Source organism: Pleurodeles waltl, chromosome 12 (genome assembly GCF_031143425.1).
Source record: "Pleurodeles waltl isolate 20211129_DDA chromosome 12, aPleWal1.hap1.20221129, whole genome shotgun sequence".
NCBI classification, from domain to species: Eukaryota; Metazoa; Chordata; class Amphibia; order Caudata; family Salamandridae; genus Pleurodeles; species Pleurodeles waltl.
In genome coordinates, this window is record NC_090451.1 from 353,672,957 (window position 1) to 353,696,418 (window position 23,462).

At 47.9% G+C, this 23,462-nt stretch overlaps 1 protein-coding gene across 6 annotated transcripts in view; it reads left to right on the plus strand.

Moving 5' to 3' along the window:
* SLC7A9 (solute carrier family 7 member 9) overlaps nucleotides 1–19,818 on the plus strand; it is a 971,101-nt gene extending 951,283 nt beyond the window's left edge. For all 6 annotated transcript variants that reach the window (XM_069216551.1, XM_069216557.1, XM_069216555.1 and 3 more), the window contains one exon: nucleotides 19,586–19,818. In XM_069216551.1, coding sequence (XP_069072652.1) covers nucleotides 19,586–19,653 — 68 coding nt within the window. In that variant the 3' untranslated portion in view covers nucleotides 19,654–19,818. The remainder of the gene's footprint in view (nucleotides 1–19,585) is intronic.
* The last annotated feature ends 3,644 nt before the right edge of the window (nucleotides 19,819–23,462 follow it).

Below are 23,462 nucleotides of genomic sequence, written 5' to 3' on the forward strand. Positions count from 1 at the left end.
GCCCAAACAGGCAACTGCCCTTGTCCTCTCCGCCCTTTGCCTTGACACCCAGGCTGAGACGCCCTGAGTCCTAGGCTTAAATAGCCCTACTGGTCATTAGGAACCTGGTCCTAACCCTAACCAATCCAATTTCTAACCCTGATTCAAACAACTAATGGGAGACCCAGCCCTAATCACCAATCATAGCCCTAATCCTGACCACCAATCACAGCCCCAGACCTAGAACCAGCAACCAATCAGAATCTCAGCTCTGTCCACCAATCACAGCCCTAGAACCAACAGCCAATCAGAATCTCAGCCTTGTCCAACAATCACAGCCCTAGAACCACCAGACAATCAGATTCTCAGCCCTATCCACCAATCACAGCCCTAGAACCAACAGCCAATCAGATTCTCAGCCCTATCCACCAATCACAGCCCTAGAACCAACAGCCAATCAGAATCTCAGCCCTGGAGCCAGCAACCAATGGAAAAACCAGCTCCCAACAACCTATCACAACAACATATGCGACAACTAATAGGAACTTATATAAGGAGCAAGTTAACTGAAGTCCAGTCCCTGTGGCCAGGGAGGATGCAGCTGCTGCTCTATTCAGAATCTCCTTGGATACAGGCAGGCTGAATCCACACTTCCAAGCTAGCAGAGTCTACTTTCCAGGTCAGGGAGAGATTGTTTAAAAATAAACACTGGAATACTGCTGGTCGTGCGCTCAGAAATGTGGCTTTTTTTAAGGCAAAAAACAGGGGGAGCAGACAGTTTCTAAACACAATTTAAATCACAGAAACAGATTAAAACAGTCTCCTAAAACACACTCTGCAAGATGTATGTAGCCTTTTTTTACTTAGAAAAAGAGGGGGGTGGGGGGTTATGAAGTAATGTGCCACAAGCTAGCAAGGTAATTCACACAGTCACGGCAAAAACTAACTTTGAAAAAATCACCACTTTAAAAAGGCCAAGCTGCCTGAAACACAGAGAGTCCACAGGTAGCTGAAATAAACACTTTTAAACAAATAATACTATTTACCCAGAAAAGTCTTGGGGCTCCTGACCTAGGTCTTTTAGCAATCCTTGAACACTGGGCTGTATTAGGACACAGGGAAGATGCTGAGGCTCACAAAACGGAGGTGGCTGTCTTGTGCTTTCCTCCACAAACTTCCCCGCACTCACAAAGTCCAAGGAAATTGTCCTGAACAATGTGGGGGCACCTTGGCTGGGGAACTGTGGAGCAGAATGTAAATTTCCGAATTTCCAAATACACAAAGGCACGTAGGGCTTGGTACATCTGGCCTTCAATGACCTCAGCTCAGTCTTTCACAAATTTAATAAAGATAAGCTCTGGGTAGAGGTTCATTGAGGTTGAATCGGCCCTCATCACCTTCTTGAAAGATCTCCACAATAGCTGCACAGGCACAGTAAGATATGGAATGGATGGAGAATGTACTCAGCCTTTCAACTTAACAGGTGTTCGTCAGGGATGCATCCTTGTGTCTTTTTGTTTTATTATGTATATCAAGTGGCTGGAGAGGGGGTCATCTGGTGATGGTCTTGATGACCCCAGAGCAGGTGGAAGACAGATTCCTGCTCTTTTATATGCAGATGACACTTTGTTGATAGCCAGCACAGCCAGAAGGCTTCAGTGCCTTTTAGATCTGTTGTTTATCTTGACAGCTTGGACCTGTCTACCAATATTAAAAAATCTAATTGTGTGATGATTGGCACTAGAAATACCAACATGTCTAGTATTTCAGCCCAGGAACAGAAAATAAGCAGGGTGGATAATTTCTCCTATCTGGGGACCTTATTAAATTCTGGTCTTGTAGGGAATTTAAAGAGGGCTGTAGGAGGCTGGCCTGGTTTGTAGTGGGTACCAAAGGTATTTACACCTTATACCAGGTACAGTTACCCTTTATTAGTGAAATGTAGTCAGTGCCTAGAAGCCAGGCTCTCTAGGGGTAGTGTGGATGAGCAGCCAAGGCCTAACTAGGAGACGTGCAAATCTCATGCAATACCACTGTAGTCACACGTACTCACACACATGAAATAAAATACTCAGTGTTACAAAAATAAAGTGTAGAAAGCTGGCTCTGTACATACTGTATCAAAATGAGATACAGTGTGCACAGAGCCCAGGGGTTCCTCAGGAGGCTTGACAGAGGCGATAATACTAATGCTGTATTTGTTATAGTGTGGTCGAGCAGTTAGGCTTATCAGAGGGTAGTGTTAAGTATTTGTTGTACACACACAAGCAATAGAAGAAACAGGCACTCAATGACTGAACTCCAGACCAATAGGATTATATAGAGAAAAATATATTTTTGTTACTTTATTACTAGAACCACAAGACTCAGTTAACAAGTAAATACTGTTTCAGGTAACTACTTAGCATAGACATCAATGTAACTCTGTTTCACTATAGTCAAGTAAACAGTTTTTAAGAAAACAGAATATCTATTTTAAAAGTGGACACAGTGCATTTTCAGAACAGTTCCTGGGGGAAGAAAATAATGTACAGTTTTAGAGGTAAGTACACGACTTAAAGTTCCAGTCTCTGGGTATAGGTAGTCCACGATTGGGGGTTCAAGTCAACCCCAAACACACACCACCAGCAACATGGGGCCGGGTGGGTGCAGAGGTCAAAGTTGAGTAATTTTAATGTGGGCTCCTATGGAGACAGGGTACTCGGAATTCGGTTTGCCAGCAGGTAAGTACTCGCGGCTTGGAGGGCAGACCAGGGGGGATTAGAGGAGCACTGGAGAGGCCCCAAGTAGGGACCAGTACCACACCCTCAGCGGCACTCGGGAGGCCAGATGCAGGGTGCAAATAGGATGTCTGGTTTCCAATGAAACTCTGGGGTCACTCAGGTGCTGCAGGCGAGGTCCGGGGGGGTGTCTCAGGCACACCACCATTCAGACAGGGAAGAGGGCCGCCTGTTGATTGTCGCTGCACTGGGTGTCGATTTCCCCAAGGCCTGGGTGCTGCGGGTGCAGTGGTCCTTTGGCGTCGGTTATCCTCGTCCAGGGCAGTCGTGGTCAGGGAGGTCTTTGGAATTCCCTCTGCAGGCGTCGTCGTGGAGAGGTCAACCCAGGGTGGGCACTTGGTCACCGTCACGTGAGGGAGGGTCCTCTCTGGTCGGTTGGGCCACTTGGACTCAGGCCGTGGGCATCGGGTGCAGAGTGGTTAGGACTCACGCTTCTGGAGTGAGGTGGGAGTCCTTTAGTAGAGGTTTCTTCTTTTCTTCTTTGGACAGGGCTGCTGTTCATAGGAGTTCTTTATGCTCTGTGATGCAAGTAGTGCTCTGTAAGTTTTTCAGAGGTCGCTGGACCTGAAGGACACGTAGCATTTCTTCTGCAGGTTCTTTGAAACAGGAAACAAGCCGGTAAGGTTGGGGCCAAGTCAATTGTTGTCTCCTTTCCTTCTCTGCTGGGGTTTCAGCTAAGCAGTCCTTCTTGTGAGGTCATCAGGAATCTGACTGGCTTGGTTCAGGGAGCCCTTAAATACTAAATTTAGGGGTGTTTTTAGGGATTAGAGGGCAGTAGCCAATGGCTACTGTCCCTGAAGTTGGCTACACCCTACCTGTGCCCTCTCCCTTTGGGGAGGGGGCACATTCCTAACCGTATTGGTCCCTGTCCTCCAAATCAAGATTGAGGACTCTGCAAGGAGGGGGTCACTTCAGCCCTGGACACCTTATGGGTGGTCCTGGCTGAGTTAGTGACTCCTCCTTGTTTTTCCTAATTACCCTCTGGATTTGTCGCCAAAAGTGGGGCTTTGTCCAGGGGCTGGGCATCTCTACTAGCTGGAGTGCCCTGGAGCATTCTAACACGAAGCCTGAGCCGTTAAGGCTCACCGCTAGGTGTTACAGTTCCTGCAGGGGGAGGTGTGAAGCACCTCCACCAAGGTGAGGCTTTGTTTCTGGCCCGAAAGAGCACAAAGGCTTTCACCCCAGGGGGTCAGACTCGTCTCTCAGTGGCAGGGTGGCACAGACCAGTCTGTCCTACACTAGAGGATTGGGTAAAATACAGGGGGCATCTGTAAGATGCCCTCTGTGTGCAATTTTGTAATCATTCAAACACTGGCATCAGTGTGGGTTTATTTTTCTGAGAAGTTTGATACCAAACTTCCCACTATTCAGCGTAGCCATTATGGACCTGTGGAGTTCGTTTTGACAAACTCCCAGACCATATACTTAATATGGCCACACTGTACTTACAATGTCTAAGAATGGACTTAGATACTGTAGGGGCATAATGCTCATGCAGCTATGCCCTCACCTGTGGTATAGTGCACCCTGCCTTAGGGCTTTAAGGCCTGCTAGAGGGGTGACTTACCTATACCACAGGCCGTGTTTTGTGTGCATGGCACCCTGAGGGGGATGTCCTTTTGACTTTGCCTTTTTCTCCCCACCAACACACACAATCTGCAATGGCAGTGTGCATGTGTAGGGTGAGGGGTCACTTAGGTTGACACACACATGCTGCAGCCCTGAGGAACCTTCCCTTGTCCCAGGGCCCCTGGTACCAGGGGTACTTTTTAAAAGGGACTTACCTATGTGCCAGGGGTGTGCCGATTGTGGAAACAATTGTACATTTTTTGTGAAACAACACTGGTGCTGGGGCCTGGTTAGCAGGGTCCCAGCACACACTCAGTCAAGTCAGCATCAATATCAGGCAAAACGTGTGGGGGGGGGGAGGGGTAATTGCAACAAGGGACATTTTCCTACATAGAGGTACTTTATTTTGGTGACACAAATGTCAAAAATACCATAGAAACTATACTGTCTTAGGACGTAAGTAATGAACAAGTTACTTACCTTCGGTAACGAAGTATCTGGTAGAGACTCTATCTAGCTGCAGATTCCTTACCTTAGAATTCCCTGGCGTCAGCTTCGAATCCGGAGTTTTTTGTGAGCAGTACCCTGCACGCGCGCTGTCGGACGGCGTTGTTTGGATCCGCTTTCGTCGACCAGCTCCGCGTGCGTCGTCAGCGTCGTTGGAGTCGTCTATGAAGTCACGGTTGTCTATATAGACGCCGTCTCGGCGCGCGTACGTCAGTTCTTTTCCACAACTTCCCGCACCAGAAGCACAGAGTCATGGAAGAACCAACCAATAGACTTTTAACCTCTTTGACTGTTTGGAGAAAAACACTATCATGCCTGTAAGAAAGGCAAAAAGTTGCCAAAATGAAACATATATATATATATATATATATATATATATACATACACACACATATGTACATGAGAAAACATTTTCCCCAGAGCGGGGAGGGTCTGGCGGGTGTAAGGAATCGGCAGCTAGATAGAGTCTCTACCAGATACTTCGTTACCGAAGGTAAGTAACTTGATCATCTGATAGAGACTTCTAGCTGCAGCTTCCTTACCTTAGAATAGATACCCAAGCTATAACCCATGGTGGTGGGTCTGAAGGAGATTTTTTTTTTTTTTTTATACAAGGAAGTCCTGCAAGACAGAACGGGCAAAATGCCCCTCTCTTCTCACCTGGCTATCCAGGCAGTAGTACTTCGCAAACGTGTGTAAAGAAGCCCACGTTGCGGCCTGACAAATGTCCACCACCGGTACGCCACGTGCTACCGCAGTGGTAGCAGCTTTCCCCCTAGTGGAATGAGCTCTCAAGCCCTCAGGAGGCTGCTTCTTCACCAAAGCGTAGCATATTTTTATACAGAGAACGACCCAGCGCGGAATGGATCGCTTCTGTACTGCCCGACCCTTCTTTGCACCAACGTACCCCACAAAGAGTTGGTCGTCCACCCGGAACTCTTTAGTGCGGTCAAGGTAGAACGATAACACTCATTTTGGGTCCAGTCGATGGAGATGCTCCTCTTCCTTAGAGGGATGCGGTGGTGCAAAAAAGGTGGGCAGGGTGATATTTTGACCCAGGTGGAAAGGGGTCACCACCTTGGGGAGGAAAGAGGCACGAGTTCTTAACACCACCTTGTCAGGATATATCATGAGATAAGGAGGTTTAGAAGATAAAGCCTGCAGCTCACTCATTCTCCTGGCAGATGTAATTGCCACCAAAAAGGCTGTCTTAATAGTGAGCAGCCGAAGAGGACAGTTATGCAAGGGCTCGAAAGGAGCACACATAAGGAAGGTAAGAACCAGATTAAGATCCCACTGGAGCATAACGAAAGGCACAGGCGGGAACAGATGTACAAGCCCTTTCAAAAACCTCTGTACTATAGGTGATTTAAACAGAGATGGTTGATCAGGCAACTGAAGAAAAGCCGATAAAGCTGCAAGATAGCCCTTAAGAGTCCCCAAGGAGGAAACCTGCTGGGCGAGAGACAAAATAAACAAAAGGAGGTTAGACAGAGAAGAAGAAAGAGGATCAATAGACCTCTGAACAATAAGAAACAAAACGTTTCCCACGGCAGGCGTAGATCGACTTAGTAGAGGGACGCCTGGCTGCCAGAATGACATCACAGACCTCGGGAGGGAGGTCATAAACCATCAACTGTCACCGCTCAATCTCCACGCATGAAGGCGCAGAGTTGACAGGTTCGGGTGGAGAACCTTCCCCTGCTGCTGCAACAGAAGATCCTCCCGAAGAGGCAGCCTGATTGGAGGACCGATGCTCATTTTGAGAAGCTCTGGATACCAAACTCTCCGTGCCCAATCCGGAGCCACAAGGATTACTTGGGCCCGGTCGTTCTTGATTTTCTTGAGAACTCTGGGCAGAAGTTGTATAGGCGGAAAGGCGTACAGGAGGCCTGTACTCCACTCGTGACGAAAAGCGTCGCCTAGCGATAGTCCCCTTGGAAACTCCAACGCACAAAACTGCTGACATTACGCGTTCTCTGCGGAGGCGAACAGATCTAACCAAGGCTCTCCCCACTGCTGAAAGAGTCCTTGTGCCACCTCCGGATGGAGACACCATTCGTGATCCTCTAAGCATTTTCGGTTGAGTTCGTCTGCTCTGGCGTTCAGAGAACCTGCCAGGTGTTGAATCACCAGGGTCATGCCCTGCTGTTCCAGCCATGTCCAGAGGCGTGAAGCCTCTTGACAAAGGGTCCACGACCCCACACCGCCCTGCTTGTTGCAGTACCACATTGCGGTAGTGTTGTCCGTGAACAACTGCACCACCTTCCCTTTCACAACAGGAAGAAATGCTTTTAATGCTAGCCGGATCGCTCGAAGCTCCAACAAGTTGATGTGGAGCCCGGATTCCACCGGAGACCAGTGACCTCTGATCTCCACCTCCCCCAGATGGCCGCCCCATCCCAGAAGTGACGCATCTGTCACTACCGTTAGATCTGGTTGGGGAAGGGAGAGGGGTCTGCCCTCGACCCACTCGCAGTTCACTAGCCACCACTGCAGATCTTCCGCAGTCCTCTCCGAGATCTGAACTACGTCGGTAAGATTTCCCTGATGCTGTGCCCATTGGAACTTCAGAGCCCTCATGCGCCATCTGGCATGCTTGACCAACAGGATGCAGGAAGCCATGAGTCCCAGCAGCCTCAGAGTCTGTCTCACTGAGATCCAGGATAGAGGCCGAAACATCGGAATCATAACCTGAATATCCTGAACACGCTGATCGGGAGGATAAGCCCGATACTGCACTGTGTCCAGAACAGCTCCGATGAAAGAGAGCTTCTGAGAGGGAGTCAGGTGTGACTTCGGCACATTTATAGTAAACCCCAGCAAATGCAGGAGGCCTGCCGTCGTCTGGAGGTGGGTGACGAGAGCCTGGGGCGTAGGAGCCTTCAACAGCCAATCGTCCAGGTAGGGGAAGACTGAAATCCCTGACCTGTGCAAATGAGCTGCCACCACCGCCATCATCTTTGTGAACACCCGAGGGGTACTGATGAGACCGAAAGGAAGCATGATAAACTGAAAATGCTCGTGGCCCACCTTGAACCACAGGTAACGTCTGTGGCTTGGCAGGATAGGAATATGGAAAGACGCATCCTGCAAATCCAACGCTACCATCCAGTCTCCTTGGTCTAGGGCAGACAAAACCTGAGCAAGAGTGAGCATCTTGAATTTCTCCTTCTTGAGGAAGAGATTGACGTCCCTTAAATCCAAAATAGGGTGAAGGCCTTTTTTCTTTTTGGGAATCAGAAAGTAGCGGGAATAACAACCACTGACTACTTCTGATATCGGGACTCTTTCTATGGCTCCCTTGGCCAAAAGAGCCGAAACGTCCTCGCGGAGCAAAGCTAAATGGTCCTCCATCAGCCATTCCTTTGTCGGAGGGATAGAAGGAGGGAAAGACTGGAAGGGAAGGGAGTAGCCCTTCCGTATGATCTGCAGGACCCACTTGCCCGTGGTGATGGAAAGCCAGTGAGGGAGATGAAAACAAATCCTCCCTCCAACTGGACGGACGTGATCCTGCAGAACCACACTAGGAGGGCTTGGGCACAGTGGAGGGGGGCTGTGTGGCGGTCGACCTCTGGCCAGACCCTCTGGGTCTGATGGTACCATGACCACGTCCTCTTCCGGAATGCTGTGAAGCCTGAGGACGGTGGCTAAATTGTGGCTGGCGTGGCACCACACCCCTCCCGAAGCCTCGGAAGGGGCGAAAAACAGACTGCTGTCGTGCGGGAGTTGAAAGACCCAAGGATCTGGCCGTGGCTCGAGAATCCTTGAACCTCTCAAGCGTGGAGTCTGCCTTTTTGCCAAAAAGGCGAGAGCCATCAAAGGGCATGTCCATCAAGCTGGACTGGACATCCCCTGAAAAACCAGTAGAACGTAGCCAGACGTGGCGACGAAGGGCCACTGACGATGAAATCGCTCTGCCCAGCAAGTCGGTCGTATCCAAGCCACACCGGATTGTAAACTTGGCTGCAACTCTCCCATCCTTTACAGCCTGGGTGAGAGTGTCCTGTACGCCCTCCGGGTCCTGGGGCAGCACTTGCGCAACCGTATCCTATAAAGTATGGGAATAACGGCCCAATAGGCAAGAGGTGTTTACAGACCTCAATGCCAGGCTGGTGGAAGAAAACATCTTCTTCCCAAGCTGATCCAACCTCTTGGATTCCCTATCCAGGGGAGCGGAAGGGAAGGCACCACGTGAAGTAGAGGCTTGGACAACCAAGCTCTCAGGAGTGGGGTGTTGTGTTAGGAAACTAGGGTCGCTGGGAGGCGGCTGACCGTCCTATTCACAGGAGCCCCTGTGCTGGGTTTGGACCACGTACCCAGAAGGACGTCTGTAAGAGCCTCATTGAAGGGCAACAACGGTTCCGATGTTGACACCCCCGGCTGAAGCACTTCTGTCAAGATATTTGTCCTGACTGGCACCGTAGGCAAATCTAGGTCCAAGACCTCAGCTGCCCTACCCACCACCATAGCGAAAGAAGCCCCCTCCTCCGTACCCACATTAGGAGGAGAGAGCATACCAGTATCTGGAGATGTGTCCAGTCCACTGGCCTCCCCTAGATCCAAATACCAGTCCTGTTGCAATCCTGATTCTAAAGGGTCCTTAGACCCCTCCCATTCCTCTCCTGCGTCTGGCTGTTCCAAATAATGCTCAGACAGTGATCTGGGCCAGATCGGCTCAGTCGGAGTCTACGTCGTACGACGTCGCTCCGGCTCCGGAGCATCCGGAATAAGGATGGGGCTGCCGCCGGTGGCGGAATCGTCGACGTCGGACCCGGCGCCGAAGGAGGTCGACTGTGAGAAACCGGCGCCGGTCCAGATCCGTTATCGGATCCTGAGGTCCTCAACGGTGCCGAGGCCGAAGCCACCGGCGTCGAATCCGCAGGGGCCCCTGCTGACCCCGCGGGGCCCGAAGACCCACCCGAGGGTACAGCCCGCTCAAAAATGAGACGCATGGCCTCGTAAAATTCTTTAATTTGAGCGGGGGTCGATCCGGTCCCCGGAAAGGGGGAAGACGCGGAGTCGACCCTGGCGACGGCTCCGCAGAACCGCGCTTGGAACGTCGACATTCCCTAGACGCCTCGTCGGTCGACGGACGTGGCGAAGACAAAGTCCGCTTGGACTTCTTCTTCTTCCTGTGCCTCTTACCTTCCGATGACCTCGAGTGCGAGGAAGAGGACTTGGGGCTCTGGGAGCTTTGCCGCGACCTCCTCTTACGGTAGGACCGTGACCTCCGCGGAGTCGCGCCGACCGAAGACGAATGTCGGGCCGCAAGAAGCTTAAGGGATCTCTCCCTCGAAGGCCTTCGGCGCCATGGCCCGACAATCGGAGCACGAGGTGGAATCGTGGTCCTTGTCCAAGCACCAAAGACAAACTCAGTGGGGATCCGTCACCGACATGGTGCAATGACACGCACCACACAGCTTGAATCCTGTCTTTCTCGAAGACATGACTCCAAACAGTCCAAAAAAAAAAAAGCGTCACGGAAGGAAAAGAACTGACGTACGCGCGCCGAGACGGCATCTATATAGACAACTGTGACATCATAGACGACTCTGACGACGTAATGTACCGCACCCCAGAGCCTTGGAAAGCAGGAGTAAATCATATTAACTTTTATAGAACACACAAGAACATGTGATAGAAGATTTTGCAAGACCCCAACAATGGATTCCTGGACCTGAAGACCTGTGGAAGAAGGGGACCAAGTCCAAGAAGCACTGAAGAGTCCAGGGAGAACAGGAGCCCCTGCTCACACGGATGTTTAGGAGGCTGGCCTGGTTTGTAGTGGGTACCTAAGGTACTTACACCTTATACCAGGTCCAGTTATCCCTTATTAGTGAAATGTAGTCAGTGTTCTAGCAAAGCATGCAAAGCTCCTGCAATACCACTTATAGGAAAGTACCATCTTGCCTGGCATGTTACCCCCATTTTAACATATATGTAAGTTTGTTTTTGCCTGTCTCACTGGGATCCTGCTAGCCAGGTCCCCAGTGCTCATAGTTTGTGGCCTGAATGTATGTACCTGTGTGGTGACTAACTGCGCCACTGAGGCTCTGCTAATCAGAACCTCAGTGCTTATGCTCTCTCTGCCTTTAGATTTGTCACTATAGACCACTTTTACCAATTTTAATTGGCACACTGTAACACCCCTATAATTCCATAGTATATGGTACCTAGGTACCCAGGATATTGGGGTTCCAGGAGATCCCTGTGGGATGCAGCATTTCTTTTGCCACCCATAGGGAGCTCAGACAAACCTTTACACAGGACTGCCACTGCAGCATGAGTGAAATAACGCACACGTTATTTCACAGCCATTTTCACTGCACTTAAGTAACTTATAAGTCACCTATATGTCTAACCTTCACTTGCTGAAGGTTAGGTTCAAAGTTACTAAGTGTGAGGGCACCCTTGAACTAGCAAAGGTGTCCCCACATAGTTCACGGACATTTCCCCGGACTTTGTGAGTGTGGGGACACAGTTACACGTGTGCACTACATATAGGTCAATTCGTATATGTAGCATCACAATGATAACTCTGAATATGGCCATGTAACATGTCTAAGATCATAGAATTGTCCCCCCCCCCATGCCAAATCTGGTATTGAAGAGCCAATTCCATGGATCCCCAGGGCTCCACTATGGACCCCGGGTACTGCCAAACCAGCTCTCTGGGGTTTTCTCTGCAGCTACCGCTGCTGCCACCCCACAGACAGGGTTCTGCCCTCCTGGGTTCTGGGCAGCCCGGTCACAGGAAGGCAGAACAAAGAATTTCCTCTCCCTTTGCAAATAGGTGTTAAAGGCTGGGGAGAGGTAGCCTTTCCCAGCCTCTGGAAATGCTTTGAAGGCCTCCTTGCATAAGCCAGTCTACACCGGTTTAGGGAACCCCCAGTCCCTGCTCTGGCACGGAACTGGACAAAGGAAAGGGGAGTGACCACTCCCCTGTCCATCACTACCCCAGGGGTGGTGCCCAGAGCTCCTCCAGTGTGTCCCTGACCTTTGCCATCTTGTTTCCATAGGGTGTGAGGGCACTCTGGAGGCCTCTAAGTGGCCTGTGCCAGCAGGTGACGTCAGAGACCTCTCCTGATAGGTGCTTACCTGACTAGGTTGCCAATCCTCCTCTGAGGGCTATTTAGGGTCTCTCCAGTGGGCTTTTCCTCAGATAAGGACTTGCAAGAATTCATGAGTTCCTCTGCACCGCTCTCTTTGACTTCTGACAAGGATTGACCGTTGTCTGCTCCAGGATGCCTGCAAAACTGCAACAAAGTAGCAAGAAGACTACCAGTGACATTGTAGCACCTAATCCTGCCAGCTTTCTCGACTGTTTCCTGGTGGTGCATGCTTTGGGGGCTGCCTGCCTTCATCGTGCACTGGAAGCCATGAAGAAATCTCCCGTGGGTCGACGGAATCTTCCCCCTGCTTCAGCAGGCACCAAACTTCAGCTTCACCGGTACGCTGGGACCCCTCTCATCCTGACGAGCGTGGCCCCTTGAACACAGGTGGTGGACCCAAGTGACCCAGATTGCTCAGTGGTCCAACTGTCCTTGCCTCCCCTCTCCAGACAGTAATCCTGTGCACCGCGTGATCTGCAGCTACCAGGGCTTCTGTGCACATTTCCAAGAAATCCTGCATGCACAGCCGAGCCTAGGCCCCCAGCACTCTGTCCTGTGATGCTCAGCTCCCTGAGTTAGTCTCCGGTGTCGTGGGACCTCCTTTTTCAGTGTTGAGACAACTGCCGTGTTCAGAATTCTTGAACCCGTGTTCAAGGACTTCTGTGGGTGCTTCCTGCTTGTACGTGGGTTCTCTACTTTGCTGAGTGGCCCCTCTGTCTCCTCACCCAGGTGGCGACATCCTGGTCCTTCCTGGGCCCGGGCAGCACCCTTTTTCTTCAACCGCGACTCTTGCAGCTAGCAAGGCTTGTTTGCAGTATTTTGCCAAGGAAACAACTCTGCATCCTCCAGCACTCCGTAGGACATCTTCTGCTCAAATGAGAAGTTCCTAGCACCTTTCGTTGTTGCAGAATCTTCAGGTTCTTCCATCCGGAGGCAACCATTTTGCACCTTCATCCGGGCTTTAGGGGGCTCCTGCCCCCCCTGGACACTTTCGCGACTCTTGGGCTTGGTCCACTTCCTTTGCAGGTCCTCAGGTCCAGGAATCCGTCTCCAGTGCTTTGCTGTCTTTGCAAAATCCTTTATCACGACTTTCGTGTATTTCTGGGGAAATAGTACTTTACTCCTAATTTCCAGGGTCTTGGGGTGGGGTATCTTGGACACCCATAGTGTTTTCTTACACTCCCAGCTACCCTCTACACACTTCACTAGCCTAGGGACCATTTGTTGTTCGCATTCCACTTTCTTAGTATATGGTTTGTGTTTCGCCTAGGCATATTGCATCCTATTGTATTCTACAGTTTTCACTACTTTCTGACTGTTTTACTTACCTGCTTTTGGTTTGTGTGTATATTTTGTGTATTTTACTTACCTCCTAAGGGAGTATGTCCTCTGAGATATTTTTGGCACATTGCCACTAAAATAAAGTACCTTTATTTTTAGTAACTCTGAGTATTGTCTTTCTTATGATATAGTAACTATATTATATAAGTGGTATAGTAGGAGCTTTGCATGTCTCCTAGTTCAGCCTAAGCTGCTCTGCTATAGCTACCTCTAGCAGCCTAAGCTGCTAGAACACTCTACTGATAAGGGATAACTGGACCTGGCACAAGGTTAAGTACCATTGGTACCCACTATAAGCCAGGCCAGCCTCCTACAGAATGCCATCACCCTCTCTTGGTTTGGGTAGGCTTCCTCTTTCTTCCTTGAGCACAGACCTTAGGAAGAAATGGATCTACTCTGGGAGGAGAGGCAACGTTCTAGTGTTGACACTGAAACCTAACAGCCTAACAGTGACACTGCTGTATGAAGGCATGTGAGGTACGGCTCTTGGCTGCCACTTTTTATTAGCCAATCTTCTAGGTGTAGAAGGACACAAATGGCGTTTCTATGACCACTAGACAACAAGTACACTTGGGGTTGTTGTCACCCCAAAGGTTAGAACCCTTAATTGGTAGTGTTGGCCACTTACAACAAAGCACATGTAGCTGTGATGCACCAGATGTATGGGGATGTAAGAAAGCATCCTTGACATCAATGTCGCCATGTGATCCCTTGTAGAGAGCAGTGGGGTGAACGTCTTCAGGGGTGATCATACAGAATTGCTGTCACAGGACATAACTCTTCAGTAGCATAAGGTCTAGGAAAGGCCACAGAGTTTCTGGATGATCAGGAGGTACAGGGAGTAGACTCCTTGGCCCAGTGGTTGAGGGGTAACTAACTCAGTGGCACCTTTGGCAAGAGTGCTAATACCTCTTTCTGTAATTCCCATAGATGGTCGCAACATATTACATGAAGAGAAGTTGGTACCTTTGATGTGGTATGGAACTCAGGCATTGCCCCTGCTGTACCTTGAAAGCACCCAATTGTCGAAGGTCATTGCCTACCACTGTGCACTATAGAAGGCAAACCCCCAACCCTCCACTAGCAGGGGTTGTGTGATGAGAATAGACAAGCAAGTCACTGCTTGAAGGAGCCCTTGTTAGAGCCACTTTTACCCTTGCCACGGTAGCCACCCATGCCAAAAGGACTTGAGTTTCTGTGTGTCCTGAAAGGACTGCTGTTCGTGGTATTCCTGCCACTGATAAATGGATGACTTAGGACCTCTTCCCATCTGCTTTAGGTCTACAGTGCACCCATGGCCTTAGCAATCTGTGTTTGTTTAAATTTTTCAAGCATCAAGTAGACCTGAGGGCTAAACAGATGTTCGCTGGTAAATGTGTACCTGATGAAGTGTACAGCTGGTTCAGAAACATGAGACTTAGTCAGGCATGGCGTCTGAACTGTATGCTGGTATTGATTTCCCTGGTTGAGGTGTCAAGGGAGTTCAATGCACACCAAGTATTTGCCTTTGAGATGACCTTCCATCTGTGGGCAGTTTATGCCTCTTCTCAAGGCTGGCTTCAGTGAGGTGCCTCATCAACTCTTCCCTCGCCTACCAGTGATGTTGATCATATCTGGAGAGAGGTCCAGAGGAACTGGCAATCCTCTACTGAGGGATTGTCCCAACAGCCACTTACCAGCTACACAAATATTCTTGCTTGCCTTTTCTGGAAGAGGTGAATCCACCAGCCACCCCACCACCCCCTTCCCCACACCGTTTGCCCCTCATGAAGAGTGCCTGTCAGGTTGAGCAAAGGTCAGCCTGACAGACACTCTTCATGTTCAGATCAGGTAGCCAGGAGCGAGACATGCATGATTTGCGCAAACTCCTGGCTGCCTGAGCTGAACTTTGCTGGGCTGAAGAGGTCACAGCTCCTATGGGCGTGACCTCCTTAGCTCAGCAAAGGTGCCGGAGGCCCTTCCCCTCGGTGATGAGGGGGAGCGTCACCCATTGACTGCGACCTGGGCATTTCACGTTTAAGCCCTGAAGCGCCCAGGGCATGTGTCAATCAGTGACACCTCATCCCAGAGTGGGGAGAGGTCAGAAGTCTCACTGACCCCATCCCACTCTGTGACGAAGTTGGGACTGCTGCCTTCCCTCATTGGTTGACCTAAGTTCAGCCAGAGAGGGAAGGCAGCAGTCCCAACCCTCCTGGTGGTGGTGGTGGGGGGGGGGGGGGGGGGAAGGAGAGAGAGAGAGAGAGAGAGAGAGAGAGAGAGAGAGAGAGAGAGAGAGAGAGAGAGAGAGAGAGAGAGAGAGAGAGAGAGAGAGAGAGATATGTGTATATATATATATATATATATAAATAATAAATGAAGGTTTGGTGCGTGCATGTATGTTTGAATGTTGATGAGTGTTGTGAATGGATGTTCATGTGTGAATGAATAAGTGTGAGTGTGCTTCCCGCCCAGCCCCCCTCCCTCCTAAAATTACTGCTGCCACTGGCATCCACTGTTGCCCGAGCTGAGGCTCTCTTTCTGGCTGTGTGCACCACCAGAGGATAAGGCAGGGCCTGCTCCCTGATGTAAACTGGGTCTTTTTGGCTGCCTTGTATTTTATTTTTTGGAATTTGCAGAGTGACAACTCTAACTTTCACTGTGTCCTTGGCGTGGCCATACTGCATCTACTGTATTTTTCAGTATGAGCAGGTAATAGAGCAGTCACTCACTTTTAGAGAGGGTTTTGACCAAAAAGCCATTGTCCTACTTAACCAAGTGGAGCTTTACTTTGTGGTGCTCTGCCTCCCATAACTGCAGGTTAGGCAGTGGTGTCATCTGTGGGAGGCCTTGATTGTAGAGCTCTACATCAGGATCGTCTTGGGGATCAGTATGGTAATCCACCCAAGGGTCCTTAGGTTTGACAGGGTCATGGTACAGATCTGGAGTATCATAAGGTCAGGGAACTGTGTTGATGGAGGTATGCAAGGCTAAGGAGGTTATGGTGGTGTGAGAGCCATAGGTGTAGGAATCTCTAGGGGTGAATTGGTGGCCTTGTCCCTACCACTCTTCAGAACGAGAAAGGCCTGTAGCTCCTCAGACACTTACTCCTCAAAGGTGAGCTTCGTCTTCTTGGGTAAATAAGGTGCATGTAGATGATCTTTAGGGAGTGGGCGAGCTATAATGTTCACTATGTAGGGATGAAGGAAAATGCTTTCCTTCCTGATGTACTGAACATCAGGGAGCTCATTGGGGAATAGGTCTTTCCTAGAGTCTGACTTGTGCATCGAGACCTGTTTGAGAGCCAATCTCACAATGTGTCTCCAAGTCAGCTTTGAAGCAGACTTCAGTAACAACAGTGGCTTCCTGGAGGATCAGGTCAAGCCGATATAGATGGATGCCATAGCTCAGTTTCCTTTGCCAGAGGCTTTTCTGGATCCAAGGAGGTCTCTCGTGATCGAGAGGTCTCAGAAACTCAAGCTGGACGCGAAGATCAATGTCATACTTTCGAGGTCAATTCCCAGGGCTTAATCTTCGAGCAAGCATAGTGGCATGAAGGTTCTAAGGGTAGTTTTTGTCCTGGGCCATTGCTCCCTCCTCTCCTGTCAGCTCAGAAGTTTTGGAAGACGAAGACTCTGGGATTTGCTGTCCCTGTGCTGACTAGATACCTGGATGCCAAGGCACTTACCTTCAGCACTGATGATATCCTCAGGTTCAAATGGATCCAGAGTTCCGACGCTGTATCTTGTGGTAAGCCCAGCAGCAATTGCAACAGTACTGGATGGTCTTTTAATACTTAAATGCTTTACACGCTGAGCAGGTAGACTCCACGTGCTCAGGAGACAAACAAATTGCAGGTCCAATGTTGGTAAGATCAGGGATATTTCAAATTACATTTAGGACAGGACTGGAAATATATTTTCTCCATCACACACTACCAAATAATCCTCAGTATGATTTGAGTTTTCTAGAGAAATCCATGTCAACACCACTCTAAGTAGCATCACAGTTGCTGTTTCGGTATAGAGTTCTTCCCTTGCAGAGGCCACATTCTTAACTGCCACCAAAGTTACCAGAGATGTCCTCGATTCATTGGCACTGTAAGGTCCAAAACTAATGGTAAAAAAACACATTATGTGCCGGAGTATTTGTTAGGGGCATTGTGGGCTAAAGGAGGGGTCATGGGGTATTTTCTGACTTTAAACATTTTCAAAGGAAAAACAACTTGCATACATCCGCACCCAAAAGTAGACGGCAGGAGGATGCAGATGTGTATCTGTAGCAACACATGCTACGAACATAATGATTGCCACCTAAATCTGTGAAGTATATAAATCACCTGCACCATGAAAATTATGCAATCCTATATTGGTAAAGTTATAGATTGTGTTGCAGTCATGTGATTGATGGATATGTTGTGTTAGGATAACACATGGCAACCTCCCATATTGGAAGCAAACATTCAAGAGATGTAAATGCCCCAGAAAAGGAAATTCCTTTTATCTGTACCTCAGTATTATAAAGATAATGTTGCCTAGGAACTTAGCTCAAGAAAACTTGCTGGAATCAACTATATAGTCATTCCCTTAAAATTGGTAAGTTACAAAAGTGATCAGCCACTAATTTAGTTTTACCTTTGAATGGTCCAGGTATGAATTTATCAAATGTTCCACATCGACTCGACTTTTAGTTTTCTTGTAAGCATTCCTCCATAAAATTTAGAAAAAATGGTTAACCGGAAAATAAGATTGACCTTCACAATAAATGCTGTTAACCTGCTCTGAGCTTTGTTCACCTAAAAGCACACCTGTATTTGCAGTAAATGTCTGATTAACAGAAAATTCACAAAGGACTCCATGCCCTCCTGCGCCCATCGAAATCTACATTGCTTGCAGTTTTCCAGGATACTGCTAGAGATCTATTCCTAACTTACCAGGAGTAAAGGTCCCAAAGCAACGAAGGGCTTTGAATGTGACCTGCTCAGTTTGTCGAGTACACCAACTCACAGATGTATGTGTGGCTCTTCACCAACTTACCAAGTCACCCCCTTCTATGGAATGTCCAGCTTGCTCCGTCATTGCCTATCTTACTGTAGTAGTTACAACAAAGTTCAAAACGTTTGCGGGTTTAGAATTAAACTAATGAAATTGCACATTTCTCCCAAAGAATCCTGTAAAGTAGACAGAGGCCAGAACTGCTGCAGCATTGCCTTTGCATTTGGCAAACGCAACTATCAGTTACCAGGATATTAACACTACGATGTAGGCCATCTGTTCGAACCAAACTACTTCCATCCGACGAGAAATATTGTATCAGATGCGGTCGAATGGAATCAATATGATATAACCTACATGTGTATATGGAAGTAATAACAATTAAGACTGCACTCAGACTTCTATATTACTTCCGGGTTTTTCAACAAAGTTCCAGCCACAATCGAAAAAATGAAATTGTTTGAGAACCATTGAAGTGGGCTACGTTCCCTTAACCACTTACCTGGTACATTTTAACCATGACTTCGCTCTTGCAGGATGGGCTGGAAAATTAGGATGTGGGGGAAAGTAAATTGGTTGACACTTAGGCACGTGTTTCAACAGTACTCCACCTTCAAAATCTGGAAAAATACTTTTCAAGTTAATTAAACAAAAACGATATCACTATCAAATGGTAGATTGAAGACTAGGTCCAATAAACAGAAGTATGACCAACAGAAACTTTATAGAGTTTGAAATGTTGATCTTAACACAAAACAGCTGCAAGAGCTCAATAGCTTAAAGAAAGAATAATGAGAAATGGAAATATATGAACGTTTCGTTAAAGTTTAGACATACTTGAGTAATGTGTGGGCAACAACCATGCACGCTTTAATTTGCACAATATATACATGCATATGTCTGACTATTGCTTAAGGAGATGTGGGAGTATAGCGGGAGTATACATTTTTTGGGGCCAAGCACTAACTTCAAACATACTGGAAAGAAGTTTTACATATGAAGGGAATGGTCCCAGGCTATCTGATCACAGAAGGGTACTGGGATTGAAAGAGCCATTGCTTGACCTTGTACTAGAAAAATCAGAACATGCGTCACAGAATTGGGGGAGCACCTTCCCACACAAAAACAGGTCAGTGATATTAAGTATGGAAATTAGAAGTGAAAAAAACTAATGGAAGTACTCATTTCACATAAATCTGCAGTGTTTAAATTGAAATTAATAACTGATTGGTCTGAAAAGTTTTAAATCCGTTAAAATTGAATAATTAATAGTAATAAATATGTAGGTACATTTAAAATGAAGAGTGTCTCTTGTGTCTTTCAGAACCCATCACTATGTATCTCCAGATGCTCATGGAAGTGGTTCCGCCAGAAGAAGAACTCGAGGAATGAAAGTGTGCTTCCCTAACCCTTTGTAATTTATGTGTGAAGTAACAGTCTGCATTATTTTATATATGTATGAAACATGATATCTCTGTAGCTCTAATTTAATGTTGTCATTTTTTGCAGTAAGTTTTCCAGTGTTTGCATGGTACAATTTTGGAATATAATTTACATAAATCGTACAAAGAAAGCTTTTCTTGAATTCAATCAATTATTTATATAAACGTCTGAGCTCTTCTGACTATAAAACCCAGATGGTGGATGTAAATTCCACAGGCTGATGTGTGTCATAGCTAATCAGGAAAGGTGTCTGGAACATATGCTTAATTATTTGCTTATATTTATTCAATTTGGAAATAGGGATGACAGTATAAAACAGATCAGTAAACTGTTAATGACAACACACCTTTTCAACGATTGAGCAACATTCACTAATATGATATACATATGGCTCCCATTTAACACTGTGAAAATTAACTGTGTTTTGACACACAGCAAGAACAAGGATACCCTTTCCTCTTGTCAGAAAACCACCTTTTGACCTCAACGGTTACAAATCAAAGAGCCATACCTAAAGTCAACAAATTACTCCTATATATATAATTTCAAAGAGCAAAGCCATTGTAGATGGTCAACTTTCTTGTTATAATAACTGCAGTTTATAGATACCCCAAACTACCTTCTTAGCTGTAGTTTACTCACAATATAATCCATGTCGGACGCAGGTTTAAAATGAAGTAATTGTGTAGGAAAGTGAACCTTTTTGCATGGTTCCTCCTCCCCCCCCCCCACACACACGTTTTGCCTGATATTGATGCTGACTTGACTGAGTGTGATAACCGGGCCCCAGCACTAGTGTTCTTTCCCTAAACTGTACCATTGTTTTCACAATTGGCACGCACCTGGCACACAGATAAGTCCCTTATAAAAGGTACCAGTGGTACCAAGGGCTCTGTGGCGAAAGAGGGTCCCTAAGGGTTTCAGCATGTATTATGCCACCATAAGGGACCCCTCACCATACACATGCACACTGCCCTTTCAGCTTGTGTATGCTGGTGCGGAGAAAAAGGTAAAGTTGACATGGCATCCCTCTCTGGGTGCCCTTCCTACCAACCACTGTCCGTGGCATAGGTACGTCACCCCTCCATTAGGCCTTACAGTGCTAAGGCAGGGTGCACTATACCACAGGTGAGGGCATAGCTGTATGAGCAATATACCCCCAGAGTTTCAAAGTCCATTCTTAGACACTAAGTGCAGTATGGCCATATTAAGTACATGGGCTGGGAATCTGTCATTACAAACTCCACAGCTCCATGATGGCTCCACTGAAGACTGGGAGGTTTGGTATCAAACCTCTCAGCACAATAAACCCACACCATTGCCAGTGCTGGATTTACTGTGAAATGCACACAGAGAACATCTTAGAGATGTCCCCTGTATTTAGTGTAGGGCTGACTGGTCTGTGCCAGACAAGTTTCTGACCCCAAGGGGTGAGAGCCTTTGTGCTCTCTGGGGTCAGGCACAAAGCCTGATATGGGTGGAGGTGCTTCACACCTCCCCCGTAACACTTGGCGGTGAGCCTCAAAGGCTCAGGCCTCCTATTACACTGCCCCAGGGCACTCCAGCTAGTGGAGATGCCCGCCCCCAGGACCAATCACCACTTTTGGCGACAGGTCCAGCTGAAAAAGTAGGAATAAGAAGGAGTGACCACTTCAGCTTGGACCATTCCTAGGGTGTCCAATCCTCATCTTGCTTTAGTGGAGAGTAGTGACCAAGAGGGATAGGAATGTGCCCCCTTCTCCAAAGGGAGTGGGCACAGGAAGGGTGAAGCCACCTTCAGGGACAGTAGCAATTGGCTACTGCCCGCTGACCCCTGTAACGCTCCTAAATCTAGTGTCCCCACTGAAAAGCACTGTGTGCCCAATACTGTTTGCACCCTGCAACCAGCTGCCCCTGTGCCACTGAGTGTGTGTGTTTGGTGCTGACCTGTGGCACCCCCTGGTGCTGCTCTAAACCCCCCAGGTCTGTGCCCTGAAGTCAAGTACTTAACCTGTAAACTGTGCTAACACTTTTCCTCCCCTAGAACTGCATTGCTTCCTATGAGAAATTGCACTGTGCCTACTTTTGAAATTGAAAGGTGTTACTAGGAAACTGTTTTATCTCCAAAACTTAAACAAAGTGCATTTGATGCATAAACTTGATACAAACTTACAACTGTACACTCAACAAAGACCATGTTGGTTCTAGAAAAAAGTAACAAAGTATATATTTTTTTTATATATAAGAACATTGATTGAGTGCCTCATTTATTGACTAATTGTGTAAAACAAATGCTTTGCACTATCCTCTGATAAGCCTAACTGCTCAATCACACTACCACAAAAGAGTGCATTAGTACTTTCTACTTTAGCCTCTGTTAAGCCTTGAGGGATCCACTGGAGTCTGTGCACACTGTACTTCATTTCGGTATAGTATATACAGATCCAGCTTCCTACAGTGATAGGGTCTACGACCTTGCATTTGCTGAACTACTCAGCCAACATCTGATCACATGACTAATTTCAAAATTGCCTTAGATTCAATAGATTTTTGAATTTACAATTTCCCCACATTTTTAGTGCTGCTAGGGCCTTGGTTAGTCCCCATTTAGCATTTCCTTTTAAGACTAAACAGTTGCCATAGTTAGGAGTAAGTAGCATGTTACTCCCAATTTCTGCCTGATGTCAGTGTTTTTTGACTGTTTCACTGGGATCCTGGTTCTCAGGACCCCAGTACTTATGGTTTTTGGCCTGCTTGTCATTATGTTTCACTGTTTTTGAAAGTATGCTTGACTGTGTCATTGGAGTCCTTCTAACCAGGACCCCAGTGCTTACGCTCCGTCTGTTTCCAAATTTATCACTACATAATGGTAACCCAGTATTTTACTCCAAATTGGCATACTGGTCACCCCTTATACGTCCCTAGTATATGGTACCTAGGTACCCAGGGCATTGGGGTTCCAGGGGATCCCTATGGGCTGCAGCATTACTTTTGCCACCCATAGGGAGCCCATGCAAAGGCTTCTTTCTACAGGACTGCCAATGCAGCCTGTGTGAAATTGTGCATGCACCATTTAAACTCCACCAGGTCACTTATGAGTCACCTATATGTCAAGTCTTCAACTCTGAAGGCTGGGTGCAAAGTACCTGTGTCTGAGGGCATCCCTGCACTAGCAGAGGTGCTCCCAAGTCATCCAGGACCATTTTCCCGGACTTCGTGAGTGTGTGGACGCCATTTTATGCATGCACTGGACATAGGTCAATACCTATATCCAGCTTCACAATGGTAATCCCGAATATGGCGATGTAAGGTGGTGTCTAACAACTGGGAATTGCACCCCAATACTGCACAATCCCATCCACTCGGGGGTGGCTCCACAGTGGACCCCCAGTACTGCCATACCATCCTTCTTAGGTTTTCCAGGCAGCCCCAGCTGCTGCCACCTCACAGCCAGGTTTCTGTCCTCCTGCTGCTTGAGTAGCTCAAGCCCAGGAGGGCAGAACAAAGGAAATAGGTGTTACAGGCATGGGAGGGGTAGCCTCCCAGAGCCTCTGGAAATGCTTTGAATCTGTGCCCTCCTTGCATAATACAGTTTACACCAGTTCAGGGACCCCCAGCCTCTGCTCTGTCACAAAACTGGACAAAGTGACCACTCCCTTGTCCATCACCACCCCAGGGGTGGTGCCCAGAGCTCCTCCAGAGTGTCCCTGGGTTTTGCCATCTTGGATTCCAAGGTGGTGAGGCACTCTGGAAGCATCGGAGTGGCCAGCAGGTGACAT